This window comes from Xiphophorus couchianus, chromosome 24, assembly GCF_001444195.1.
Source record: "Xiphophorus couchianus chromosome 24, X_couchianus-1.0, whole genome shotgun sequence".
Classification (NCBI taxonomy): domain Eukaryota; kingdom Metazoa; phylum Chordata; class Actinopteri; order Cyprinodontiformes; family Poeciliidae; genus Xiphophorus; species Xiphophorus couchianus.
The window spans coordinates 20,411,328-20,436,260 of NC_040251.1; the positions used below are offsets into that span (position 1 = coordinate 20,411,328).

At 37.7% G+C, this 24,933-nt stretch overlaps 3 protein-coding genes across 7 annotated transcripts; 2 read left to right on the forward strand and 1 right to left on the reverse strand.

Annotated features, from left to right (window-relative positions):
* The first annotated feature begins 418 nt into the window (after positions 1-418).
* On the forward strand, positions 419-14,164 carry znf513b (zinc finger protein 513b). 4 transcript variants are annotated; one of them, XM_028010682.1, is made up of 6 exons: positions 419-754; positions 1,006-1,242; positions 1,725-1,904; positions 2,264-2,650; positions 3,491-3,630; positions 13,230-14,164. In XM_028010682.1, the coding sequence occupies exons 2-6, from the start codon at positions 1,203-1,205 to the stop codon at positions 13,674-13,676; spliced, it is 1,194 nt and encodes a 397-aa protein (XP_027866483.1). In that variant the 5' UTR covers positions 419-754; positions 1,006-1,202; the 3' UTR covers positions 13,677-14,164. The 4 variants fall into 4 exon arrangements, with proteins under 4 accessions (XP_027866483.1, XP_027866487.1, XP_027866485.1 ...); XM_028010686.1 differs by having other exon boundaries at positions 1,022-1,242; XM_028010684.1 differs by having other exon boundaries at positions 1,047-1,242.
* A 1,221-nt stretch (positions 14,165-15,385) lies between these two features.
* On the forward strand, positions 15,386-17,404 carry plaat1l (phospholipase A and acyltransferase 1-like). Its single transcript, XM_028010774.1, has 5 exons — positions 15,386-15,787; positions 15,868-16,024; positions 16,380-16,468; positions 16,538-16,702; positions 16,781-17,404. Exons 1-5 carry the CDS (start codon positions 15,779-15,781, stop codon positions 16,844-16,846), a joined length of 486 nt encoding a protein of 161 aa, XP_027866575.1. The 5' UTR covers positions 15,386-15,778; the 3' UTR covers positions 16,847-17,404.
* Positions 17,398-23,825, reverse strand: ephx2 (epoxide hydrolase 2, cytoplasmic). 2 transcript variants are annotated; one of them, XM_028010637.1, is made up of 18 exons: positions 23,604-23,823; positions 22,800-22,878; positions 22,571-22,733; positions 22,300-22,490; positions 22,103-22,225; positions 20,588-20,659; positions 20,423-20,518; positions 20,271-20,349; positions 20,163-20,197; positions 20,065-20,091; positions 19,914-19,999; positions 19,732-19,843; positions 18,977-19,051; positions 18,863-18,905; positions 18,669-18,771; positions 18,516-18,585; positions 17,763-17,843; positions 17,398-17,688 (listed from the first exon to the last, which is right to left on the reverse strand). In XM_028010637.1, exons 1-18 carry the CDS (start codon positions 23,705-23,707, stop codon positions 17,557-17,559), a joined length of 1,671 nt encoding a protein of 556 aa, XP_027866438.1. In that variant the 5' UTR covers positions 23,708-23,823; the 3' UTR covers positions 17,398-17,556. The 2 variants fall into 2 exon arrangements, with proteins under 2 accessions (XP_027866438.1, XP_027866439.1); XM_028010638.1 differs by lacking the exon at positions 17,398-17,688 and having other exon boundaries at positions 18,404-18,585; positions 23,604-23,825.
* Between the last annotated feature and the right edge of the window lie 1,108 nt (positions 23,826-24,933).

Sequence of the window (24,933 nt, forward strand, 5' to 3'; positions counted from 1 at the left end):
TATTTTATTTTGTGAGTTTAATCTGTTAAACAGTTTTGAATAGTTGCTGAAATGTATAAATTAACCTGGATAAGTATGTTTAGAAAACTATCATTGTAATATTTATGAGAAAGCAAAGTGTGTAATTATATTATTGTGAATAGAAAAGCTTCTGGAGCTCACCGAAGGGTTCAGCATCCAATATGGCTGCAGGCGATAACCGTTTCTCACTGCTTGGGTTGTTGAACTGAAGCTTTTCCATACTTACATCTGTAAAGTCTCTACTCATTAGCATGTTCTTAGCTTTTAAACAGAAAGAAATAGATGATCATAACTGTTATTAACAGAGCTTTCACTTTCAGAACAGATTAAACGCAGCATGTAGCCGCCAAAGCTAGTAAGTAAAGTCATGTTATAACAAGAAGTTAAAAAATTTGTTTTACATTTTATCATTTGAAAAACGTTCTTGTTTAGAGAGAAAGTTTCTAATTCTAACTAGTTTTATACGAGAAACTTTCTGTTGGTGTTTAAATCTGTCAAATGTTTCTGTGAAATAGGGATTTTAGCACGGCGGCCATATTGGATGCTAAACTGGGGAACGAATTCAACAGCAGGCTCTTTGGGAACTACATTTCCCACAATGCCCTGCTGCTGAGCGAGGTCACGTGGGTCGCAGACGCCGGTGTCAGCAGAGTTTGTTTGACAGCAGCGAACAGCGGATTTAAAGTTTCGTGGTGATTTTCCTGCTCCTCGCTGCTCCTGGACCGAACCTCAGGTCAGTTTGTTAGCGAACCGGAACCTTGAGGGTAAAGTTCTAGTTTCGGCGTCAATTTTAAATGGAAGCGTGTTCTTAAAGGAGAAATTAACTGTTTCCAATGCCGAATGGCTCCGTCTACTTGCTGGGAATCAGTGGGAGAGACAGCCAGAGTGAGAGAAAGTTAAAGTTGTTAAAGTGTTTTTTTGTAGTCATTAGTGAAACTGCTGCTGGTCGTCAGTGTAGTTCATTCTGAGCTGCTTTTATTCCAGTTTTGCTCTAAGTTAGGCGCTTTTCTGCGGCTCCGCTCCAGGCGGTAGTCGGCCATGACTCCGCCGCCGCTGTCCCTTGGAGGAAGAGGAAGAGGAAGGAGCTGATGATGAGGAGGGTGATGATGACATGCAGTTAGCTGGCTGCCCGGCTGGCAGGCGGACGGACCGGAGCGGGACCCGGGCGGAGAGGCTCCAGCATGCCGCGGAGGAAGCAGTCCCACCCGCAGCCGCTCAAAGGTGAGTCTACCTGCGGCTCCGCTCGCGGAAATCCCTCCGCGCAATGAGGAAGTGTCTGCCCGGACCGGACCGGACCGGACCGCTGTTGCTCCAGACCGGAGGCTTCAGCTGGGATAAGGGCTGGTCTGACTGGTTGAACTGGTCTGACTGGGCTGGAGGCTCGAACCCCCACCTCCATATCTGCCACTGAGGAAGACTACTGCTCTTCCTCAGGACGCCTTATCTCATCCTCCTCTCTGCTTCCTGCCTCCACTTCCTGTCCTCCGTCTGCCCCCCCATCCTTCCTGCTCACCAGTCACACCAGTTAGACCAGTGGCAGCTCTGAATATCAGCGTTCCAGTGTATCGACCAGTAAACATCCAGACCCGTTTACTGTGGTTCCGCTGGACCCGGTTCCCCTCAGCTGATCCGAGCAGCAGCAGCACAGGTCTCTCTAACTCCAGAACTCAATCTGACCTCTGACCTCTGGGTCCTGTCTGCAGTCGGGTCCGACCCGAGCGGCTCTGTTCTGGAGAGCGACTTCCTGTTGAGCGGAGACGGAGGGGCTGGTTGGACGGTGGGAGGTTTCCATGGCGACAGGAGCTCCTCTCTGGAGCCCGCAGCACCAGCAGCCTCCGCCGTGCCGACCCTGCTGTGCTGCAAGGCCTGCGGACTGAGCCTGGGTAACAGAATCACTTTATTGGTTTGGACTTTCTCTTCATTTTTATTTATTTTCACGTTTAATTGTTTGTTTATTTCATATTTTGTTCTTTTTTATATATTTTGCTCTTATTTGACTTTTTTGGTTATACTTTTTAAATATTTTATATTGTATATTTCTTTAATTTATGCATAGTTCTTTATTTTCATTTATGAATTGATTTTAAATGATTAAATTTAAATTTTTTTATCTTGTGTTTTAGTAGTTTTAATGTTTGACTACAATCTAGTTTAATTTTGTTTTTCTTTATTTTACTCGAGTTAAGTTTAAATTTTGACAAAGTTTATTTTTCGTCTGACTCGCTCTGCCGTCTTCCTCCAGGTGTGGGTCTGGCTCTGGGGGCGGAGTTTTACTGTCTCACCTGTGAGCAGCGGAGCTCCGCCCCCCGAGCCGTCAGGGGGAGCGGCGCCCCCTGCAGGCTGTTCTCCTGCTCGCTGTGCGCCTTCACCTCGCGTTACTCCAACCACTTGAAGCGTCACATGACCGTCCACGACGGCCGCAAGCCGCACCGCTGCCCCGTCTGCCCCTACGCCTCGGCGCAGCTCGTCAACCTGCAGCGCCACCTGCGCACCCACACAGGGGAGAAACCCTACGGCTGCGCCCAGTGCAGCTACGCCTGCAGCTCCTTGGGCAACCTGCGGAGGCACCAGCGCATGCACGCACAGGCGGAGCAGAGGAAACCCAAGAGGAGGACGAAGGGCGGAGAAGGTACAGCCTAAGACTTCCAGGCCTACATCTCCCATCATGCAACAGGGTGACCTGCTGCCAGGCGCTCAGGATCAGAGCTGCTTCATGCTGGGCGATCAGAGGAAGAGGAAGTGAGAGAGTTTGTGGGCGGAGCCAGCAATGAAGCTGAACTGATGGAGGGAAACGCCTCACAGCTGCATCAGCTGATGGGGGTCAGCGGGGGTCAGTAGGAGTCAGTGGGGGTCAGTAGGAGTCAGTGGGGGTCAGTAGGACTCAGTGGGAGTCAGTGGGGGTCAGCAGGGACCCCCCTTGTCAGCGGGGTCAGGCTGTTCACACTGAGCTGTATCTGTATCACAGATGCTCTTAAAGGGCCGGTTGCTCCAGAATGCGTTGATAAAATCTTCCTATCTGATTCAGTGAAGATGAAAAGATGGAAAGGTCTCGTCTCCCTTCAGCTCCTCCAGCGTTTCTTTGTTTTCCCTGGTTTTTATGTAGCTAATTTAAGCTAGCCCTAACCCTCCATTAATAAATGTTATTTCTAATGGCCTTTATCTCTCTGATTTGAATCTCATATTGATCACTCCTCGTATCGATCAGGAAGTTGGCTGAGCAGTAAAAATACCAGCTAGCATCACTTTAGCTTCTCACCATTTTACTGACAATTTGTAATAAACTCTCAATGATGCATTAGCATGACAAACTGCAGACATCTGTTTATTTTCTATTTTAGCATGAATTCCTGTGACAAACTGTGATAGATGTGATGTGGCTCTGTATGTGGGCCCCTGAAAGATCTGAGGCTTTGGCCCCCAGCTAGTCTAGTAGAAACCCTCACACGGTTTTCCTCTCTGCCGTCATCAGAGCTGCCACTGGGGGCGTCGGAGGACCGCTCCTACCTGCAGCCAGCAGGGGGCGCTGGTGCTAGCTCTGTCTCTGGCTCCGCCCCCGTCCTGCTGTGCACCCTGACCCTGGAGGGGGGGCCAGAGGCCCAACCTGGACAGGTGAGTTCCTGCTACTAACCCTTCTCACTGGGGGGTTTCCATGGCAACATCAAGCAGCTGAACGCTTTGCATCATGTAACGTTTTCTGAGTTTCTTCTTCTGTGGTTTTTTGGCTGCAGGACAGTAAATTAAGAACCTGCAATAAGTTCTAATTCAGTTCTAGTTTCTAATCTGGAAACGTCGGGAGCGAAACGTGTCCGTCACTTCCGCTTCGATTCTCTTCGTTCAGAAGAAAACCTTTCAGACGATTTCCATCGCTGATTATCAGATGAATTTCTATATCTAATGTCTGTCATAGCATTATCATTTAGTTTATAACATCATTTAGTTTATAACATCATTTAGTTTATAACGTTATTTAGTTTATAACGTTATTTAGTTTATAACGTCATTTAGTTTATAACATCATTTAGTTTATAACAGTTTAGTTTATAACATCATTTAGTTTATAACAGTTTAGTTTATAACATCATTTAGTTTATAACATCATTTAGTTTATGAAGCCATTTAGTTTATAACGTCATTTAGTTTATAACATTATCATTTAGTTTATAACATTATTTAGTTTATAACAGTTTAGTTTATAACATCATTTAGTTTATAACATCATTTAGTTTATAACAGTTTAGTTTATAACATCATTTAGTTTATAACAGTTTAGTTTATAACATCATTTAGTTTATAACAGTTTAGTTTATAACATCATTTAGTTTATAACATCATTTAGTTTATGAGGCCATTTAGTTTATAACGTCATTTAGTTTATAACATTATCATTTAGTTTATAACATTATTTAGTTTATAACAGTTTAGTTTATAACATCATTTAGTTTATAACAGTTTAGTTTATAACATCATTTAGTTTATAACAGTTTATTTATAACGTCATTTAGTTTATAATGTTATTTAGTTTATAACATCATTTAGTTTATGACAGTTTAGTTTATAACATCATTTAGTTTATAACATCATTTAGTTTATGACAGTTTAGTTTATAACATCATTTAGTTTATAACAGTTTAGTTTATAACGTCATTTAGTTTATAACAGTTTAGTTTATAACATCATTTAGTTTATAACATCATTTAGTTTATAACAGTTTAGTTTATAACATCATTTAGTTTATAACAGTTTAGTTTATAACGTCATTTAGTTTATAACAGTTTAGTTTATAACAGTTTAGTTTATAACATCATTTAGTTTATAACATCATTTAGTTTATAACATCATTTAGTTTGACAGTTTAGTTTATAACATCATTTAGTTTATAACAGTTTAGTTTATAACAGTTTAGTTTATAACATCATTTAGTTTATAACATCATTTAGTTTATGACAGTTTAGTTTATAACATCATTTAGTTTATAACAGTTTAGTTTATAACGTCATTTAGTTTATAACAGTTTAGTTTATAACATCATTTAGTTTATAACAGTTTAGTTTATAACAGTTTAGTTTATAACGTCATTTAGTTTATAACAGTTTAGTTTATAACATCATTTAGTTTATAACATCATTTAGTTTATGACAGTTTAGTTTATAACATCATTTAGTTTATAACAGTTTAGTTTATAACGTCATTTAGTTTATAACAGTTTAGTTTATAACATCATTTAGTTTATAACGTCATTTAGTTTATAACAGTTTAGTTTATAACATCATTTAGTTTATAACAGTTTAGTTTATAACATCATTTAGTTTATAACAGTTTAGTTTATAACAGTTTAGTTTATAACATCATTTAGTTTATAACAGTTTAGTTTATAACAACATTTAGTTTATAACAGTTTAGTTTATAACATCATTTAGTTTATAACAGTTTAGTTTATAACATCATTTAGTTTATAACATCATTTAGTTTATAACAGTTTAGTTTATAACATCATTTAGTTTATAACAGTTTAGTTTATAACATCATTTAGTTTATAACATCATTTAGTTTATAACATCATTTAGTTTATGAAGCCATTTAGTTTATAACGTCATTTAGTTTATAACATTATCATTTAGTTTATAACATTATTTAGTTTATAACATCATTTAGTTTATAACATCATTTAGTTTATAACAGTTTAGTTTATAACATCATTTAGTTTATAACATCATTTAGTTTATAACAGTTTAGTTTATAACATCATTTAGTTTATAACATCATTTAGTTTATAACAGTTTAGTTTATAACATCATTAGTTTATAACAACATTTAGTTTATAACAGTTTAGTTTATAACATCATTTAGTTTATAACAGTTTAGTTTATAACATCATTTAGTTTATACATCATTAGTTTATAACAGTTTAGTTTATAACATCATTTAGTTTATAACAGTTTAGTTTATAACATCATTTAGTTTATAACATCATTTAGTTTATAACATCATTTAGTTTATGAAGCCATTTAGTTTATAACGTCATTTAGTTTATAACATTATCATTTAGTTTATAACATTATTTAGTTTATAACAGTTTAGTTTATAACATCATTTAGTTTATAACAGTTTAGTTTATAACATCATTTAGTTTATAACAGTTTAGTTTATAACATCATTTAGTTTATAACATCATTTAGTTTATGAGGCCATTTAGTTTATAACGTCATTTAGTTTATAACATTATCATTTAGTTTATAACATTATTTAGTTTATAACAGTTTAGTTTATAACATCATTTAGTTTATAACAGTTTAGTTTATAACATCATTTAGTTTATAACAGTTTAGTTTATAACAGTTTATTTATAACGTCATTTAGTTTATAATGTTATTTAGTTTATAACATCATTTAGTTTATGACAGTTTAGTTTATAACATCATTTAGTTTATAACATCATTTAGTTTATGACAGTTTAGTTTATAACATCATTTAGTTTATAACATCATTTAGTTTATGAGGCCATTTAGTTTATAACGTCATTTAGTTTATAACATTATCATTTAGTTTATAACATTATTTAGTTTATAACAGTTTAGTTTATAACATCATTTAGTTTATAACATCATTTAGTTTATAACAGTTTAGTTTATAACATCATTTAGTTTATAACAGTTTAGTTTATAACATCATTTAGTTTATAACAGTTTAGTTTATAACATCATTTAGTTTATAACATCATTTAGTTTATGAGGCCATTTAGTTTATAACGTCATTTAGTTTATAACATTATCATTTAGTTTATAACATTATTTAGTTTATAACAGTTTAGTTTATAACATCATTTAGTTTATAACAGTTTAGTTTATAACATCATTTAGTTTATAACAGTTTATTTATAACGTCATTTAGTTTATAATGTTATTTAGTTTATAACATCATTTAGTTTATGACAGTTTAGTTTATAACATCATTTAGTTTATAACATCATTTAGTTTATGACAGTTTAGTTTATAACATCATTTAGTTTATAACAGTTTAGTTTATAACGTCATTTAGTTTATAACAGTTTAGTTTATAACATCATTTAGTTTATAACATCATTTAGTTTATAACAGTTTAGTTTATAACATCATTTAGTTTATAACAGTTTAGTTTATAACGTCATTTAGTTTATAACAGTTTAGTTTATAACAGTTTAGTTTATAACATCATTTAGTTTATAACATCATTTAGTTTATAACATCATTTAGTTTGACAGTTTAGTTTATAACATCATTTAGTTTATAACAGTTTAGTTTATAACAGTTTAGTTTATAACATCATTTAGTTTATAACATCATTTAGTTTATGACAGTTTAGTTTATAACATCATTTAGTTTATAACAGTTTAGTTTATAACGTCATTTAGTTTATAACAGTTTAGTTTATAACATCATTTAGTTTATAACAGTTTAGTTTATAACAGTTTAGTTTATAACGTCATTTAGTTTATAACAGTTTAGTTTATAACATCATTTAGTTTATAACATCATTTAGTTTATGACAGTTTAGTTTATAACATCATTTAGTTTATAACAGTTTAGTTTATAACGTCATTTAGTTTATAACAGTTTAGTTTATAACATCATTTAGTTTATAACATCATTTAGTTTATAACAGTTTAGTTTATAACATCATTTAGTTTATAACAGTTTAGTTTATAACATCATTTAGTTTATAACAGTTTAGTTTATAACAGTTTAGTTTATAACATCATTTAGTTTATAACAGTTTAGTTTATAACAACATTTAGTTTATAACAGTTTAGTTTATAACATCATTTAGTTTATAACAGTTTAGTTTATAACATCATTTAGTTTATAACATCATTTAGTTTATAACAGTTTAGTTTATAACATCATTTAGTTTATAACAGTTTAGTTTATAACATCATTTAGTTTATAACATCATTTAGTTTATAACATCATTTAGTTTATGAAGCCATTTAGTTTATAACGTCATTTAGTTTATAACATTATCATTTAGTTTATAACATTATTTAGTTTATAACATCATTTAGTTTATAACATCATTTAGTTTATAACAGTTTAGTTTATAACATCATTTAGTTTATAACATCATTTAGTTTATAACAGTTTAGTTTATAACATCATTTAGTTTATAACATCATTTAGTTTATAACAGTTTAGTTTATAACATCATTTAGTTTATAACAACATTTAGTTTATAACAGTTTAGTTTATAACATCATTTAGTTTATAACAGTTTAGTTTATAACATCATTTAGTTTATAACATCATTTAGTTTATAACAGTTTAGTTTATAACATCATTTAGTTTATAACAGTTTAGTTTATAACATCATTTAGTTTATAACATCATTTAGTTTATAACATCATTTAGTTTATGAAGCCATTTAGTTTATAACGTCATTTAGTTTATAACATTATCATTTAGTTTATAACATTATTTAGTTTATAACAGTTTAGTTTATAACATCATTTAGTTTATAACAGTTTAGTTTATAACATCATTTAGTTTATAACAGTTTAGTTTATAACATCATTTAGTTTATAACATCATTTAGTTTATGAGGCCATTTAGTTTATAACGTCATTTAGTTTATAACATTATCATTTAGTTTATAACATTATTTAGTTTATAACAGTTTAGTTTATAACATCATTTAGTTTATAACAGTTTAGTTTATAACATCATTTAGTTTATAACAGTTTATTTATAACGTCATTTAGTTTATAATGTTATTTAGTTTATAACATCATTTAGTTTATGACAGTTTAGTTTATAACATCATTTAGTTTATAACATCATTTAGTTTATGACAGTTTAGTTTATAACATCATTTAGTTTATAACAGTTTAGTTTATAACGTCATTTAGTTTATAACAGTTTAGTTTATAACATCATTTAGTTTATAACATCATTTAGTTTATAACAGTTTAGTTTATAACATCATTTAGTTTATAACAGTTTAGTTTATAACAGTTTAGTTTATAACGTCATTTAGTTTATAACAGTTTAGTTTATAACAGTTTAGTTTATAACGTCATTTAGCTTATAACAGTTTAGTTTATAACATCATTTAGTTTATAACATCATTTAGTTTATGACAGTTTAGTTTATAACATCATTTAGTTTATAACAGTTTAGTTTATAACGTCATTTAGTTTATAACAGTTTAGTTTATAACATCATTTAGTTTATAACAGTTTAGTTTATAACGTCATTTAGTTTATAACAGTTTAGTTTATAACATCATTTAGTTTATAACAGTTTAGTTTATAACGTCATTTAGTTTATAACAGTTTAGTTTATAACATCATTTAGTTTATAACAGTTTAGTTTATAACAGTTTAGTTTATAACATCATGTAGTTTATAACATCATTTAGTTTATGACAGTTTAGTTTATAACATCATTTAGTTTATAACAGTTTAGTTTATAACGTCATTTAGTTTATAACAGTTTAGTTTATAACATCATTTAGTTTATAACAGTTTAGTTTATAACCATCATTTAGTTTATACAGTTTAGTTTATAACATCATTTAGTTTATAACGTCATTTAGTTTATAACAGTTTAGTTTATAACATCATTTAGTTTATAACAGTTTAGTTTATAACAGTTTAGTTTATAACATCATTTAGTTTATAACAGTTTAGTTTATAACAACATTTAGTTTATAACAGTTTAGTTTATAACATCATTTAGTTTATAACATCATTTAGTTTATAACAGTTTAGTTTATAACAACATTTAGGTTTATAACAGTTTAGTTTATAACATCATGTAGTTTATAACATCATTTAGTTTATAACGTCATTTAGTTTATAACATTTCGTTTATATCATTTAGTTTATAACATCATTTAGTTTATTATACATTTTAGTTTAGTTTATACATCATTTAGTTTATAACAACATTTAGTTTATAACAGTTTAGTTTTATAACATCATTTAGTTTATAACAGTTTAGTTTATAACATCATTTAGTTTATACATCATTTAGTTTATAACAGTTTAGTTTATAACATCAATTTAGTTTATAACAGTTTAGTTTATAACATCATTTAGTTTATAACATCATTTAGTTTATAACATCATTTAGTTTATGAGGCCATTTAGTTTATAACGTCATTTAGTTTATAACATTATCATTTAGTTTATAACATTATTTAGTTTATAACAGTTTAGTTTATAACATCATTTAGTTTATAACAGTTTAGTTTATAACATCATTTAGTTTATAACATCATTTAGTTTATGAGGCCATTTAGTTTATAACGTCATTTAGTTTATAACATTATCATTTAGTTTATAACATTATTTAGTTTATAACAGTTTAGTTTATAACATCATTTAGTTTATAACAGTTTAGTTTATAACATCATTTAGTTTATAACAGTTTAGTTTATAACAGTTTATTTATAACGTCATTTAGTTTATAATGTTATTTAGTTTATAACATCATTTAGTTTATGACAGTTTAGTTTATAACATCATTTAGTTTATAACATCATTTAGTTTATGACAGTTTAGTTTATAACATCATTTAGTTTATAACAGTTTAGTTTATAACGTCATTTAGTTTATAACAGTTTAGTTTATAACATCATTTAGTTTATAACATCATTTAGTTTATAACAGTTTAGTTTATAACATCATTTAGTTTATAACAGTTTAGTTTATAACAGTTTAGTTTATAACGTCATTTAGTTTATAACAGTTTAGTTTATAACAGTTTAGTTTATAACGTCATTTAGCTTATAACAGTTTAGTTTATAACATCATTTAGTTTTATAACATCATTTAGTTTATGACAGTTTAGTTTATAACATCATTTAGTTTATAACAGTTTAGTTTATAACGTCATTTAGTTTATAACAGTTAGTTTATAACATCATTTAGTTTATAACAGTTTAGTTTATAACGTCATTTAGTTTATAACAGTTTAGTTTATAACATCATTTAGTTTATAACAGTTTAGTTTATAACGTCATTTAGTTTATAACAGTTTAGTTTATAACATCATTTAGTTTATAACAGTTTAGTTTATAACAGTTTAGTTTATAACATCATGTAGTTTATAACATCATTTAGTTTATGACAGTTTAGTTTATAACATCATTTAGTTTATAACAGTTTAGTTTATAACGTCATTTAGTTTATAACAGTTTAGTTTATAACATCATTTAGTTTATAACAGTTTAGTTTATAACATCATTTAGTTTATAACAGTTTAGTTTATAACATCATTTAGTTTATAACGTCATTTAGTTTATAACAGTTTAGTTTATAACATCATTTAGTTTATAACAGTTTAGTTTATAACAGTTTAGTTTATAACATCATTTAGTTTATAACAGTTTAGTTTATAACAACATTTAGTTTATAACAGTTTAGTTTATAACATCATTTAGTTTATAACATCATTTAGTTTATAACAGTTTAGTTTATAACAACATTTAGTTTATAACAGTTTAGTTTATAACATCATTTAGTTTATAACATCATTTAGTTTATAACGTCATTTAGTTTATAACAGTTTAGTTTATAACATCATTTAGTTTATAACAGTTTAGTTTATAACATCATTTAGTTCATAACATCATTTAGTTTATAACAGTTTAGTTTATAACATCATTTAATTTATAACAGTTTAGTTTATAACATCATTTAGTTTATAACAGTTTAGTTTATAACGTTATTTAGTTTATAACATCATTTAGTTTATAACGTCATTTAGTTTATAACAGTTAGTTTATAACATCATTTAGTTTATGACAGTTTAGTTTATAACATCATTTAGTTTATAACATCATTTAGTTTATGACAGTTTAGTTATAACATCATTTAGTTAAACAGTTTAGTTTATAACATCATTTAGTTTATAACAGTTTAGTTATAACATCATTTAGTTTATAACAGTTTAGTTATAACATCATTTAGTTTATAACAGTTTAGTTTATAACAGTTTAGTTTATAACATCATTTAGTTTATAACATCATTTAGTTTATAACAGTTTAGTTTATAACAGTTTAGTTTATAACATCATTTAGTTTATAACGTTATTTAGTTTATAACGTCATTTAGTTTATAACATCATTTAGTTTATAACAGTTTAGTTTATAACAACATTTAGTTTATAACAGTTTAGTTTATAACATCATTTAGTTTATAACATCATTTAGTTTATAACAGTTTAGTTTATAACAACATTTAGTTTATAACAGTTTAGTTTATAACATCATTTAGTTTATAACATCATTTAGTTTATAACGTCATTTAGTTTATAACAGTTTAGTTTATAACATCATTTAGTTTATAACAGTTTAGTTTATAACATCATTTAGTTTATAACATCATTTAGTTTATAACAGTTTAGTTTATAACATCATTTAATTTATAACAGTTTAGTTTATAACATCATTTAGTTTATAACAGTTTAGTTTATAACGTTATTTAGTTTATAACATCATTTAGTTTATAACGTCATTTAGTTTATAACAGTTTAGTTTATAACATCATTTAGTTTATGACAGTTTAGTTTATAACATCATTTAGTTTATAACATCATTTAGTTTATGACAGTTTAGTTTATAACATCATTTAGTTTATAACAGTTTAGTTTATAACATCATTTAGTTTATAACAGTTTAGTTTATAACATCATTTAGTTTATAACAGTTTAGTTTATAACATCATTTAGTTTATAACAGTTTAGTTTATAACAGTTTAGTTTATAACATCATTTAGTTTATAACATCATTTAGTTTATAACAGTTTAGTTTATAACAGTTTAGTTTATAACATCATTTAGTTTATAACGTTATTTAGTTTATAACGTCATTTAGTTTATAACATCATTTAGTTTATAACAGTTTAGTTTATAACAGTTTAGTTTATAACAGTTTAGTTTATAACATCATTTAGTTTATAACGTTATTTAGTTTACTATGTTATTTAGTTTATAACATCATTTAGTTTATAACATCATTTAGTTTATAACAGTTTAGTTTATAACATCATTTAGTTTATAACAGTTTAGTTTATTACATTATAATTTAGTTGATGACATCAGAATATCTGATCAGACTCCGGTGTCTCTTGTTCTCCTGGCCGGCTGATATTTTTCTCTCTCATTATTTTTGTGTCTTCCAGTATTCTGTTGTACCAGATTGACCTTTGACCTGGTGCTTCTGGTTCCAGGTTCTCCCTGCTGGGGCCCGGCGGCGGCCCAGGGCGGCCCCCCGGCGCCCCTTGCCGCCCCGTCGCCCCGCCCCGGAGAAACCCCACGGCTGCCCGCACTGCGCCTACGCCTCCTCCCACCTGGACAACCTGCGGCGCCACCTGCGGGTTCACACGGGCGAGAAGCCGTTCCGCTGCGCGTCCTGCAGCTACGCCTCCTCCCACCTGGACAACCTGCGGCGCCACCAGCGCATCCACTCGGGCGCCAAGCCGTTCCGCTGCGCCGTCTGCGGCCATCGCTGCAACCAGAGCATGAACCTGAAGCGCCACATGCTGCGCCACACGGGCCGCAAGCCGCACGCCTGCGCCCGCTGCGGCTACGCCACCGCCCACTGGGACAACTACAAGCGCCACCAGAGGAAGCACCCCGCGGGTCACCATGTCACCTCAGACGGCCAGCTGCTGTAAGTCAGAGCCGCTTCTCCGCAAACACCGCAGTGCCTGGACCAGACAGGAAGCCGCTCCCCAACTTCCTGCCTCCCAACAATACAAACGCTGTCTTACCCTGATTTTAAAAGCTGCACTCTGTACTGCACTGATTCAAATGGACTCAGGTCAGAGGGAAACTCAGGTGTGCTGCTGCACTGACTGCTTGAAAACAGCATTCATGTTTCTACACTGAACTTCCTCTAAATGTTGATTTTCTGAAGATGATTTCTAATTTTCTGTTTTAATTCGCTGATGTATTTTCTTACTGCGCCGCCTGACTTCCTGTCTGCTGAGGTCATTTCCTGCCAAATAGTGAAACGTTAATCGTCGACAGTGAAAAATGTTTGGAGCCACTTTCAGCTCATTAATAAATCAACTTTACAAATTTCAGTTTTATTCAGTTTGAGCTTGAAAATGTTAGCAGCTGCTTGGTTCTGTCTAAATTCTGGAATAAAAGTTAAAAACCATTTTGATCATTTTGATCTGTTCACATAAACATTCATTCAAACGGTTAAGTTTATGATTTATTTATTGAAGAAGCAAATTAATGAGGTTTGAGGAGAAACTCCTGGTGTTGTGGTTCGGGGTCCTTTGGTTCTTCTTTCTGGGTTTTTCTGTGCATACGCTCACCTTTTACGACAGATGGCGCCATACTCACCTGACTGGAGTGTGTGTGTAGACCGTCATCAAGCACACCTGAACCTGATCAACTCACCAGCGGCGTGTACTAAAGGAGGTTTCTGCCAGTCCTTCAGCGCCCGAGTGTTGGCCAGTAACGGTACCGCTGAGCCTCCTAGAGCTAGCCTCTGATCCTTCCTCGTTGATCTGAATCCTCGTTGATCTGAATCCCCATTGATCTGAATCCCCCAGTGACTTTTCCTGTTGTTTTTGCCTTCAGGTTTTTCCCCGGAGAAGCCCTTACAGATCCTGTCTGTTTCTCTGATCGAGATTCCCCTTGTGACGCCGGGGGTCCTACCCACTGGTTGCCCGAGTTCCCAGACTCACCTCCTCCGTCTGACTACAAGTTCCCCCCCGGATTCCACGACCGGCAGTTGCACCGCTCCTTTGTCCGCGCCGAGTCCGAGCCTACCTGTCCGCCCTCCGACCCAATCCTCTGTTTTCCTCCTGGACACCAGCCGTCAAGCACCGGACCACCTGGACCACTTAAGAGACTAAGACTCCGAACCTTCCAGTAAACTCTCCTAGACCTCGAACCACAAGTAAGCTCCGTTTACTTTGTTCTGTGACTTTCCCGTTTCCGACAACCCTGAACTCACCATTCTGCTCTGCCTCTTTAGAGAGCCGATTGCTCCGTGAACCCGTTTCCTCCTGGACCAGACCAGAGCTCCCACTACCATCGCTTGCCATGTTACAATAAACCAATTGCTACCGTATATACCTCTCCTGAATTGTGTTCTGCATGTGGGTCTGAAAATAGTTATCCATCATGACACCTGGAGGAAGAAATGATTTTTTATTAACACTTTTTAGATCTGCGACTTTTTTGATTTGGATCAATTTGAAAGTCATTAAAACCAAATTATTTTAAAATCCTTTTTGATTGACTTTTGATTTCCTAGTGATTAACCTTTGTGTGTTGAGGCTGGTTTCCATGGAGACAGGCCTCCATGTTGTGTTTCAGTGACAAGAAGAAGAATTGAATGCAAAACAAACTAAAACGATAGTGAGTTTTCCAGCTTCAGTGGTTTGTTGTTTCTGTTTCTCTAAGAAAATAACCTCAACTTCCTGTTTCTGCTGAGGAAACACCTGGCGGCCCGCCCAAACCCGCCCGTCCTGGGAGGCGGCCATGTTGGTTCCTCCTGGAGCAGAGATGACTCCGGGCCTGGCTGACCCGGGACCGGCAGGAGGCCGGAGGTCCTTCCCCGAGGTTCTGCTGAGGCCGAGCCGGGCCGACCGACCGGCCCGGCTCGGCTCGGCTCGGCTGCAGCTGTGAAGTGAGCGTGCTCAGTGGGCCGTGACATCATCACCACATGGCTGCGCCGCATGCAAAGCAGCAGGAAGGTTCTGTTTGACTCCGAGCTGCAGAATCACAGCAGGACGAGCCGCAGAGCAGCGCAGTCATGGGCAAGGTGAGTGACCTCTGACCTCTGCTGCTTTACTGTGATGCCGCCCGTTTCCAGGTTCTTTGGTACCAGCAGAGCCGCTGTAGAACTTTTGGTTTCCTCGATTTCTCCAGATTAACTCGCGGCCGAAGCTTTTCCCCGGAGACATCGTGGAATATCCCAGGAACAAATACTTCTCTCATTTTGGGATCTACTTCGGGGAACGGGACGGCGTTCCCTATGTGGCTCACCTGACCTGCAGAGGTCAGCTGCTTTCAGATCCATGATTTCTGTAGAAAATGTTTGAATCTGAAACATTTCCTGTTTGTTTCCTGCTGATTGAAGGAAGCTGAAAATGTTTCCATCAACGTTTCAGGATCAGAGGAAGACGAGGTTTTCCTCCTGAAGCTGCAGAAACCAGAAGTTTATTAGATGATTTCTGCCGTCCTCTTCTCACTAAAATCAGTTTGAGGAAGATTTTATTGGGCAGCAGAGACAGTGACCCTCTATGGGTTAGAACGGCCTAGTCAAAGCCTAAAACAAGTTTCAGTCTGAATGAATCCATGTTGGATTTCTCTGTTTCTGATTTACTCTGCTTTCATTTGCCAACATTCGCCAGACGCCGACACAAAGATCCCGCTGTTCGGCCGCGCCCTGAGGTCAGAGGTCAAGCTGGATCCTCTGGAGCTGCTGGGGAGTCAATACAAGGTAAAGCAGAGCTGGGGCCGCGGCGCCGGGCCGTCCGCGGCCCCAGACTGACCCCGTTTGGGCCTGCAGGTCAGCAACATGCTGGACGAGTCGCACTCCCCCAGAGACTTCCACTCGGTGGTGAAGCCCGCCATCGAGGACATGCTGGGCCGAGACGTGACCTTTGACATCCTGTTCCACAACAGCGAGCACCAGGCCACACTATTCAGATACGGAGTCAAAAAGTCCCAGCAGGTAAGCGGAAGGGGTGGGGCTTAAATAACTGGGTGGGGCCTCGGTGGGCGGGGCATAACGCCTCTGTGTCTCTGGTAGATTGAAGTTGTCTACAAACACATCATGCCGTCCTGGAAGAAGCTGTTTGAGGAGAAGAAGCTGTGAGCCGTTCTGCCACTAGAGGGAGCTGTCTCCTCATGTCTGCCTGAAGCCTCACTTCCAACCTCGCCCTTCCACTAAACTTTCACACTCTTTAGAAATACTGCTCCTCTCCTCTTCTGTCCACTCGTGGTCCGTTCTCCGACTGAATTTTAAAAAATTTAATATTAATCACATTGTTGCAGAGAAAGTAATTTTTGTCTTCCAGATTAAAATCATGATGTCAGATTTTTTAATTTCCAGGATTTTTCAAAAGTTTCTTTGAATTTTTCTGGACTGTAGCATATCCAGATTTTCTTTAAAGGTTTTGTTTTACATTTTTAAAACATTTTTCTATCTGTAAACATGCATTTTCTTCTTTTTAAAATGATTTGTAAGGTCTTGATAATGTTTCTTTAAACTGACACATTAAAATCTCAAATTCTCCATGTTGAAGCTGAAATCTAAACACCATGAATAATTAATGACAGAATATTAATAAGTGTTGATCAGCATAAAGCTTCCTGTTTACATTCTGAGCAGATGTAAAATAATATTTGATTAAAAGTCAAATTGAATCATAAAGACTTTGGTGTTTTATTCTGAACTCTTTAGTTTTATTCTCTTTGCTTCTTTTTCTCCTTCCTGTTTTTCTTTCAACTTGTTTCCTTCCTTCCCAACATTTCTCAGGTTTTCATGAGGAAAACCTGACGCGTAACTTTCCTCCTGTTCCTGCGTCACAGTTTGGGCGCCGGCGGCCCGTGCGTCTCTCTCAGCCACGATATCAGGATGTTGTTGGTCTCGGCCGGTTTGTCCATCTGGGTCCAGTGTCCGCTGTCCTCGATGTATCCTCTGCTCAGGTTGGGGACCTGCAGGGAAACACGGACCTGTGACCTCCTGACCTGCCGGCTCCTCGCCGCCGCTTTCCGGACGCGCCGCTTACCAGATCCTCCATGCCGTCAGACATCGCCGGCAGCAGGACGGGGTCTTTCCCCGCCGTCACCATCAGCGCCGGCACGGCGACCTGGAAACAACATGGCGGCGTCAGGAACAGCAGGAACCAAAACCCCTCAGACCGGGAGGAGTCCGGTTCCGGTTCTGGTCCGGTCCCGGTTTTAGATGGTTCCCGGCTCCAGCACACCTGCAGCTCATCCACCTGATGAGACTCCAGGTGAGAGGAAGCAGGAAAACTTCTGGTGGAGAAACTGAAGTGTGATTCATTGGAAAAGGTAAAAAAGCTGAAAATCTTCATGTTTCGTTCAGGTTCCATCAGGACGTCGAATCTGATGGTTTTAAGGTCAATAAATGACTAAATGAACATAAGTTATTGTAAACTTAATGACTCGGACTATAAACTGACTTTATTTTGAAGCTCAGGAAGGTTTGGATCAAAACAAGTTATTGATTTAATGTCAGGAGATGAAAAATGCTCAAGTTTCCCCTCTGGACCTCTGAACCGGAACATCTTCAGAACTCTGTAGGACTCTGGAAGTGTCTGCTGTGTTTTAGGATAAACTGAGTCTATGGGATGTAAGTGAATGCTTTGCATGTGAATTGTTTGGGATCATTTATCACACTCTTTACTTCCTCTTCAGCGTAGAAGCGCTGCAGTGTGTGTGTGTCCAAGCTTTCTGTCAGCCTGGAGGTCGTCGGTGTGAAGCAGCAGAGACTCCAGCTGCTCCAGTCGGTCACCAACCTTCCCAGTGGGCTGTGAACACATCCACTTCCAGTTGGCCTGGTTGTTCCGGTACCAGTTCAGCGGTCCCCTGTTACCCAACATGGAGGAGAAACTTCAGGCTTCAGTGGATCCAGTTCATCCTAAAATCTCTGGACTTTGACTGAGCCTCACCTGAAGCCGCTCCCTCTGAACCGACCGACGTAGTAGCGCAGGTCGGCCTCCGTTAGCATGGAGCTGCGAGGAATCTGCTGTGGCAGACCCACAAACAGCCCGCCTGGGGAAACGGACCCGACCAATCAGCACGGACCCAACAGGAACCCATCGTTGACCTTTAACCTGACCCTTAAACTGGCAGACGTCCTCACCTCGAGCGCAGACCCCCGACGTTCTGAGAGTCGGTCGACCTGCCTGAGGAAACACGTGTGATCAGAGCTGATGGTTCTGTCCTGACCCGACTCTGCCGGTCTGGTTCTACTCACGGCTTCACGGCCGCTGGAGAAGAAAATGTTGAACGTTCTCTCCAAGTCGTTCTCCAGCTCGGCCTCGGCTACGCCCTGGAACAAAAACCGTCTGAAAGCTTTCGTCCTGACTGCAGGTGGAGCTTCAAGTTCTTCTAAAGTCGGTTTTCTAAAACCTTCCAGAACTTTCTTCTGTTCAACTGAGAAGAAACCATCAAACTGAACAACAACTGGGATCTACTTTACTGTCACACAGCCAAAGGAAACAGAACAAAGTCCTTCAGGGAGGAAAAATGTCCCAAAGCCAATATCAGCTGAACGTAAAATAGGTTGAAATCATTTAGAGCAGATTAAAATAGTCCTGATGGAAACATTTAAATGCCTGTTGATGCTCAGCATCATGTTTTCATTAGTTTAATTCAGTTTAATTTATATTAAAATGACAGCGTAGTTCATATCAAACTACACACTCTGGGTCCTAAACTATTTATTTCAATACTAGTAAATCCAGCCACTCCAATTCATTCACTTCCAGCTCAACACAGATGTAGGAAATCAATGAATTGGTAAAAAGTCTTTTGGTTCTGACACTAAAGTTCTTTCAATCTTCAGCCGTTTATCGGATAAGAAACGGGTCTTCCTCCACCAGACTATAACTCAACTCGTTAAAGTCACAATTGCAGATATTTGTTGTTTTGTGCGTTGAAAGCTGAAATGTTGTTGGGAAGAACTGGTCTAGATCCAGTTCTGGTTCTCCCAGTGAAGCAGAGACTTACTGGTTTTTGGAAGTAAATCTGGTAGTCAAAAGCGGGCAGAGCCTTCAGTTTCTCTGAAGCCGGTTTGGACGGGTCCGGTGGGAACAGGGGAGTGTTCAGAGACGCTACGGCCCTTCACAAAAATGACATATTTCACTTGAACTTCCAAATATGGCTAAACGTCAGTAACTCTGACATTTTACCTGATTCTCTCTGGAAAATACCGGGCCATAGTCCAAACCAGGGCGCCGCCCCAGTCGTGACCCACCAGGGTGACCTGTGGAATGGACTTGGAGGACCAGAAGGACAAGTCACCTGTGATGAAGACTTTCCTTTGGCTCATTTATTTCTTACCATTTTGTCCATGAAGGAGATCAGATCCTGCAGACAGAAATGTGTAAAAGTCACCAGATTGAATTCTGTCACATTTGAACATGTTGCTGAGTTCAGACCTGGCAAAGCTTCTCCTGGGAATATTCCTCTATGTCTGCAAGGGAACATTTCCCAATCATCAAACTATAAACACTGAGTTTCAGGGTTGTATTTGTGTGTGTGCCCACCAGGGGGTGCTGTGGATTCGCCGTATCCCTTCATGTCCAGAGCCAGAACCCTGAACCCGGCGGCAGCCAGAGCCGGAATCTGCCAGAGAGGAAGCAGGTGTGAAAACGGCGACACGTCACCACCGCCGCCGCCGCCGCACCGGCAGGCTCACCTGGTACCGCCAGGAGTACCAGCTCTCTGGGAAGCCGTGGCACAGCAGAACCGGCGGCCCAGAGCCCATCTCCACGTAGTGGGTCCGAACACCAGGCTGAAATCACAGCACTAATTATTCTGTCTCTCTGGGCAGGATGGCTGGCTGGCAGAGGACGGTCGTTACTCTGAGGGTGACGTATCCATGAGACACCTGGTCAGGGCAGCAGGTGATGGGACGACTCTCTGCTCCCACCGCCTGCAACAAACCAGCTGACGTCACAAAGACTCAGGTCCTTCCTGTCAAAGGTCAGTGTAATATGAAAACTGTCACAGATAATGTTGGACGTTTCCCATCGTCTCATTGCAGCCAGAAATGTCAGTGAATTTAGTTGAATGGTTTATGTGAACAGTTGTACAAATTCAGTGAGTTTGAATTTTCTTACATTTGACTCATTTCTAAACGATGCATATCGTTCAGACGTGTCACCACTGTGTCGGTATCTAGAACAAGACTTGAACTGTTCCCTGGAGGGTCCATCTTACATCTCCAGCATCCAGATGACTTCTGGGAAAACGTTTGATGGTCAGGTGAGATAAAAATTCACATCTCTTGTCTTTCCAACCCAAGAACAATGTGCAGGTTGCAACATGGAGACAGGAAGAAAGACGCATGAGTGGATTTCCTTAGGCCACGCCCCCCACTGCTGCCTGACCTTCCTGTGGAACCAGGTAATGAAAACACCTGCAGCCACATTTAAGGGAGGAGAGACTCTCCACTCAGACCACTTCAAACTCAGTCTGTCCTGGTGTTGGCGGGTCCGGGAGCATTCACACTGGGTCAGAGTCCAGTTGGTCTCAGTGCGGTTCTGATGGAGGTCGATTGACGTTGAGCAGAAATGATGGCCACCAGCGAGGTTAGAGTTAGCTGGAGCGCTATGCCTCAGATGAGCCTCTGTTGGCGTTTACAGCCATGTCTAGTCCATACAGACCTGAGTCCACTTTGGAATGGCCCTGTGGACCCATCATACCTCAACAACTCCATGCATCCAGTCATTGAGCCCTGGATGATCAACTGGTTTCATATCCATGTTGCATCATCAGGAAACGGCTGCTGAGAGAACAGAACCTCTAACGGCGTGGCCGTCCCTGTGTCCAGACCTGAATTCCTCCGAAAACCTTTGACCCAGTCGCCATGTAGAGAATCCGAACTCCACACGGTGAGAGCCGTTGCTCAGGCCAAGAAGGTTCTGGGGTCCAGAACCTTCTTGGCCTGAGGAAAGACCTTTAAGAAGAGCGGGATGCAACGGCTCAGCAGAATCTCCAGCCACTAGTGGACATGAGGAGACGACGACCTGAAGCTGCAGCAGAAGCTCAACAAGTCATGATGTGAACAACCATCCTGCTGCTTCAATCATGATGGATCATAATCCTGATTATGACCCATCATGATCAATCATGACATAGAACGGTATTGTGAAATTATGTTCCATAAATTTCCCCCAACATTTTAATTAGTATTATTAGAGTCTTTCAGTATTATTGTGGATTAAAGAAAAACATCCTTGACTGGGGAGCTTCTGGCTGCTATTGGTTAACTGGTTAACTATTTAACTATTTAAACTGTTTAACTGATTAACTGTTTAACTGTTTAAATTGATTAACTGATTAATTGATTAACTGATTAACTGTTTAACTGAACCTGAACTCCAGTGAAGTGGGCCAGTTTCCTCAGGGCAACCTCCAGGTTCTCCACCAGGACGGCCTCCATCCCTGCCTTCTCAGCTGCCTTCACGCTCTCCTGGTCCACATCCAGCCACAGAGCCTGAAGGGTTGGACGGGTTCAGCTGCTGCGTCAGGACTCAGCTGTTGCGTGGCTCTTAAAGGGACACCGCCCACCTGCTGTGATGGGATCCCCAGCTGGTCCAAAGCAGAGTTGAACATGGCGACCTCTGGCACTCTGTGACCTGAACGGCAGGACTGGAGGACCAGGTCAAAGTTGGAGCCCAGGAGACAGAGGAGCCGAGCCGGGCGGTCTCCGGAGGCGCTGTCGTCTAGCCAGTGATTGGCCAGGACTGCGGTCAGCACTCCTTTAAATCAAAGTTTAAAATAAACTGACAAACTGCATGAAAAGCTGCTGGTTGTCTGGCAGCTGTGTTCACTTTGTTACCGTGGTAACGCAGACTCGCAGACGTTTTCAGCACAATATCCCGAACGTCCATCGTGGCCGTTCTGACCTCCTCCAGCAGACGGCCGACGCACCAATCAGACGGCGGCTCCACGCCTCTGACCTCAGCTTGTTTCGCGCATTCGGCTTTAAACGTCGGGATCATCTGGAAACACCGTTTAGTTAGTGACCTGGTTAAAAGTGACAGCAGGGTGTTAACAAGCAGACCCACCTGATTCAGAGTCACTTGGCCTCTTTCTGCCTGAATCAAAGCTCCTTCGCTTTGAGACGCCACACTGGACAGAAACCCTCTGAGGAAACAACCAAAAACCATCCAGGAGGAACAAAGGAGCAAAACAGGAGAATTTAGTTCTGCTGCAAAGTCACCAAGAACAAACGTTTGGAAAATGTTCCAAACTTTGTGACTCCAGAAAACCAGAGGGATGATTGATTGATTGATTGATTGATTGATTGAAAGTCTGGATCTGTCTTGTTTATCCAAGTGACTCAGTTTTTCTACTGACGCAGGTTTTTCAGGTCAGGCATCATTTCCTGTCCAGACACTCAGCTGCAGGTGATCAATCATTTATTGATTGACCAGGACTTCATCTCATCTCTAACTGAACTTTCAAATAATTTTTAATCAAAACTCCAGACTTTGTTTGATTTTTATTCATCTTGTGGTTTGATCGACTCGCTTTCTACTTTTTAGACGTTTGGTTTGGTGAAGAACTTTGATCTGCAGTGGAGGACAAACTGTTTATATAGATAAATGATTGATTGATTGATTAATATGTGCACTGATCCTGGTCTGACCATGTGCAACGCTGTCTGACCAACCTGTGCAATGCTAAAACCTGCAGCATAAACAACACAAATGACTCTGGAAATAATCAGTTATTAATTTCAGAGCTGTCACATTGTAGCTCCAATAATCATAGATAACAATAATAATAAATGTTTTTATTTTCTACTGGATCCGACTGAATTTTTCTGCTTCCTGTTTTTCAGTGCTGTCAGCTGATGGCAGTCTCACCGTGGCAGATTGTGCAGCTCCTCCAGTTTGTGGAAAACCCCGGCGGGTCTTGACGGAACGACAACGCCCCAGAAGTTGAACAGAACCGCTTTCTTCGCCGCCATCGGACCTGGAAGCTGCAGGCTGCTGATCTGGAAACCCTGCAGTTTGTGTGCAGCTGCAGCAGTGGGGTAGTTATCAGTGGGGGTTGTTAGTGTTGCCCTCTGGACTCACTGACGCCGTTGCTCCGCCCACTGGGCGCGTTCAGTCATGCTCAGTCATGCTTGGCTCACATGAGTCTTGTTCACACTGCAAACCTTTTTTTGTTTGAGTTATTGTAACTTTTCTTTTTGTAACAACAAAATCTCCATGGTAGAAACACAAACGTGTCTAATAACGTCTAAAAAATGAAACCTAGATCCCTGAAACAGGAAATGATGCAGTTTATTTACTGAACATATTTAGAACATTTTGAATATATTTTCTTTTGAAAACTCTGCAACAGATTCTTATTTGTTAAATTGTTCTAATGATTGTTGTTCCTGTGGTAAATGTGTGGTAGGTTATTATTTCTAGGAAGTCAGAAGGGCAGCTTGTTCTGTCCAGAACCGCTTTGTACTGGACTGGTTCTGTTGACTGCAATTCAACCCACAGTTCTGGAAATCTGCACTTTGCTCCTGCTGTTTGTTTCTGGACGGCTACGATGGGCCGGTATGAGGCAAAATCTTACCTGCACAAAACAAGTTTATGGATGCAGAAAACAACTGGAGCTCCAGAGTAACTTGGTTTTCTTTTCTGTTTAGGAGGTTTTGGTACAAACAAAGCCCGACGTTTTCTCCGTCTGCTGACGAACCCAGCAGAAACTCCCAGCAGAAACTCTCAGGTTTTCTGAAACTTTTTCAGCCTCTCAAGTTGCTGTGGAAACATTTTTGCCACCTCTTTTTTGAGTTTACTGAGGTCAGCAGATATTTGTTTCTGCAGTTTCCTTTGTTGCACCACAACATTTCAAACAGGCTGAGGTCGGCTGGACTTTGACTAGGACGTTGCAGCTCTAATTCTTTTCTGTTCCAGACATTCTGTTGAAAACCTGCTGCCATGTTTGGGATCATTGTTCTGTCGGTTGGAGCCGCTGCTCTTTGACTCTAACCATCATCATTCCTCCACCGCCGTGCCTCACTGTTGGTCTGAGGTGGAAACCAAAACCCACAAAATGAATATGCACCATTTTAGTTTTCTCTAAAATCTTAAGCTGTATATCTTCAATACGTAGGTGAAAAAGTCAAAGATCAGATTTCTGGAACAATCTGAGCTGCAACCAGAACCAAGTGGGTTTTTAAAACTTCAAAAAAAA

Excerpts from the sequence above, each read along its gene's own strand:
- plaat1l (XM_028010774.1), top strand. Across the intron at positions 16,025-16,379 it reads GGCTCACCTGACCTGCAGAG|ACGCCGACACAAAGATCCCG; the intron begins GTCAGCTGCTTT and ends AACATTCGCCAG. Across the intron at positions 16,703-16,780 it reads GAGTCAAAAAGTCCCAGCAG|ATTGAAGTTGTCTACAAACA; the intron begins GTAAGCGGAAGG and ends TGTCTCTGGTAG.
- znf513b (XM_028010683.1), top strand. The coding sequence starts at position 1,203 with ATGCCGCGGAGGAAGCAGTCCCACCCGCAGCCGCTCAAAG. Across the intron at positions 2,651-3,490 it reads GAGGACGAAGGGCGGAGAAG|AGCTGCCACTGGGGGCGTCG; the intron begins GTACAGCCTAAG and ends TGCCGTCATCAG. Across the intron at positions 3,631-13,229 it reads CAGAGGCCCAACCTGGACAG|GTTCTCCCTGCTGGGGCCCG; the intron begins GTGAGTTCCTGC and ends TTCTGGTTCCAG.
- ephx2 (XM_028010637.1), bottom strand. The coding sequence starts at position 23,707 with ATGGCGGCGAAGAAAGCGGTTCTGTTCAACTTCTGGGGCGTTGTCGTT. Across the intron at positions 20,092-20,162 it reads CCCAGGAGAAGCTTTGCCAG|GATCTGATCTCCTTCATGGA; the intron begins GTCTGAACTCAG and ends TTCTGTCTGCAG. Across the intron at positions 17,689-17,762 it reads CTGACGGCATGGAGGATCTG|GTCCCCAACCTGAGCAGAGG; the intron begins GTAAGCGGCGCG and ends GTTTCCCTGCAG.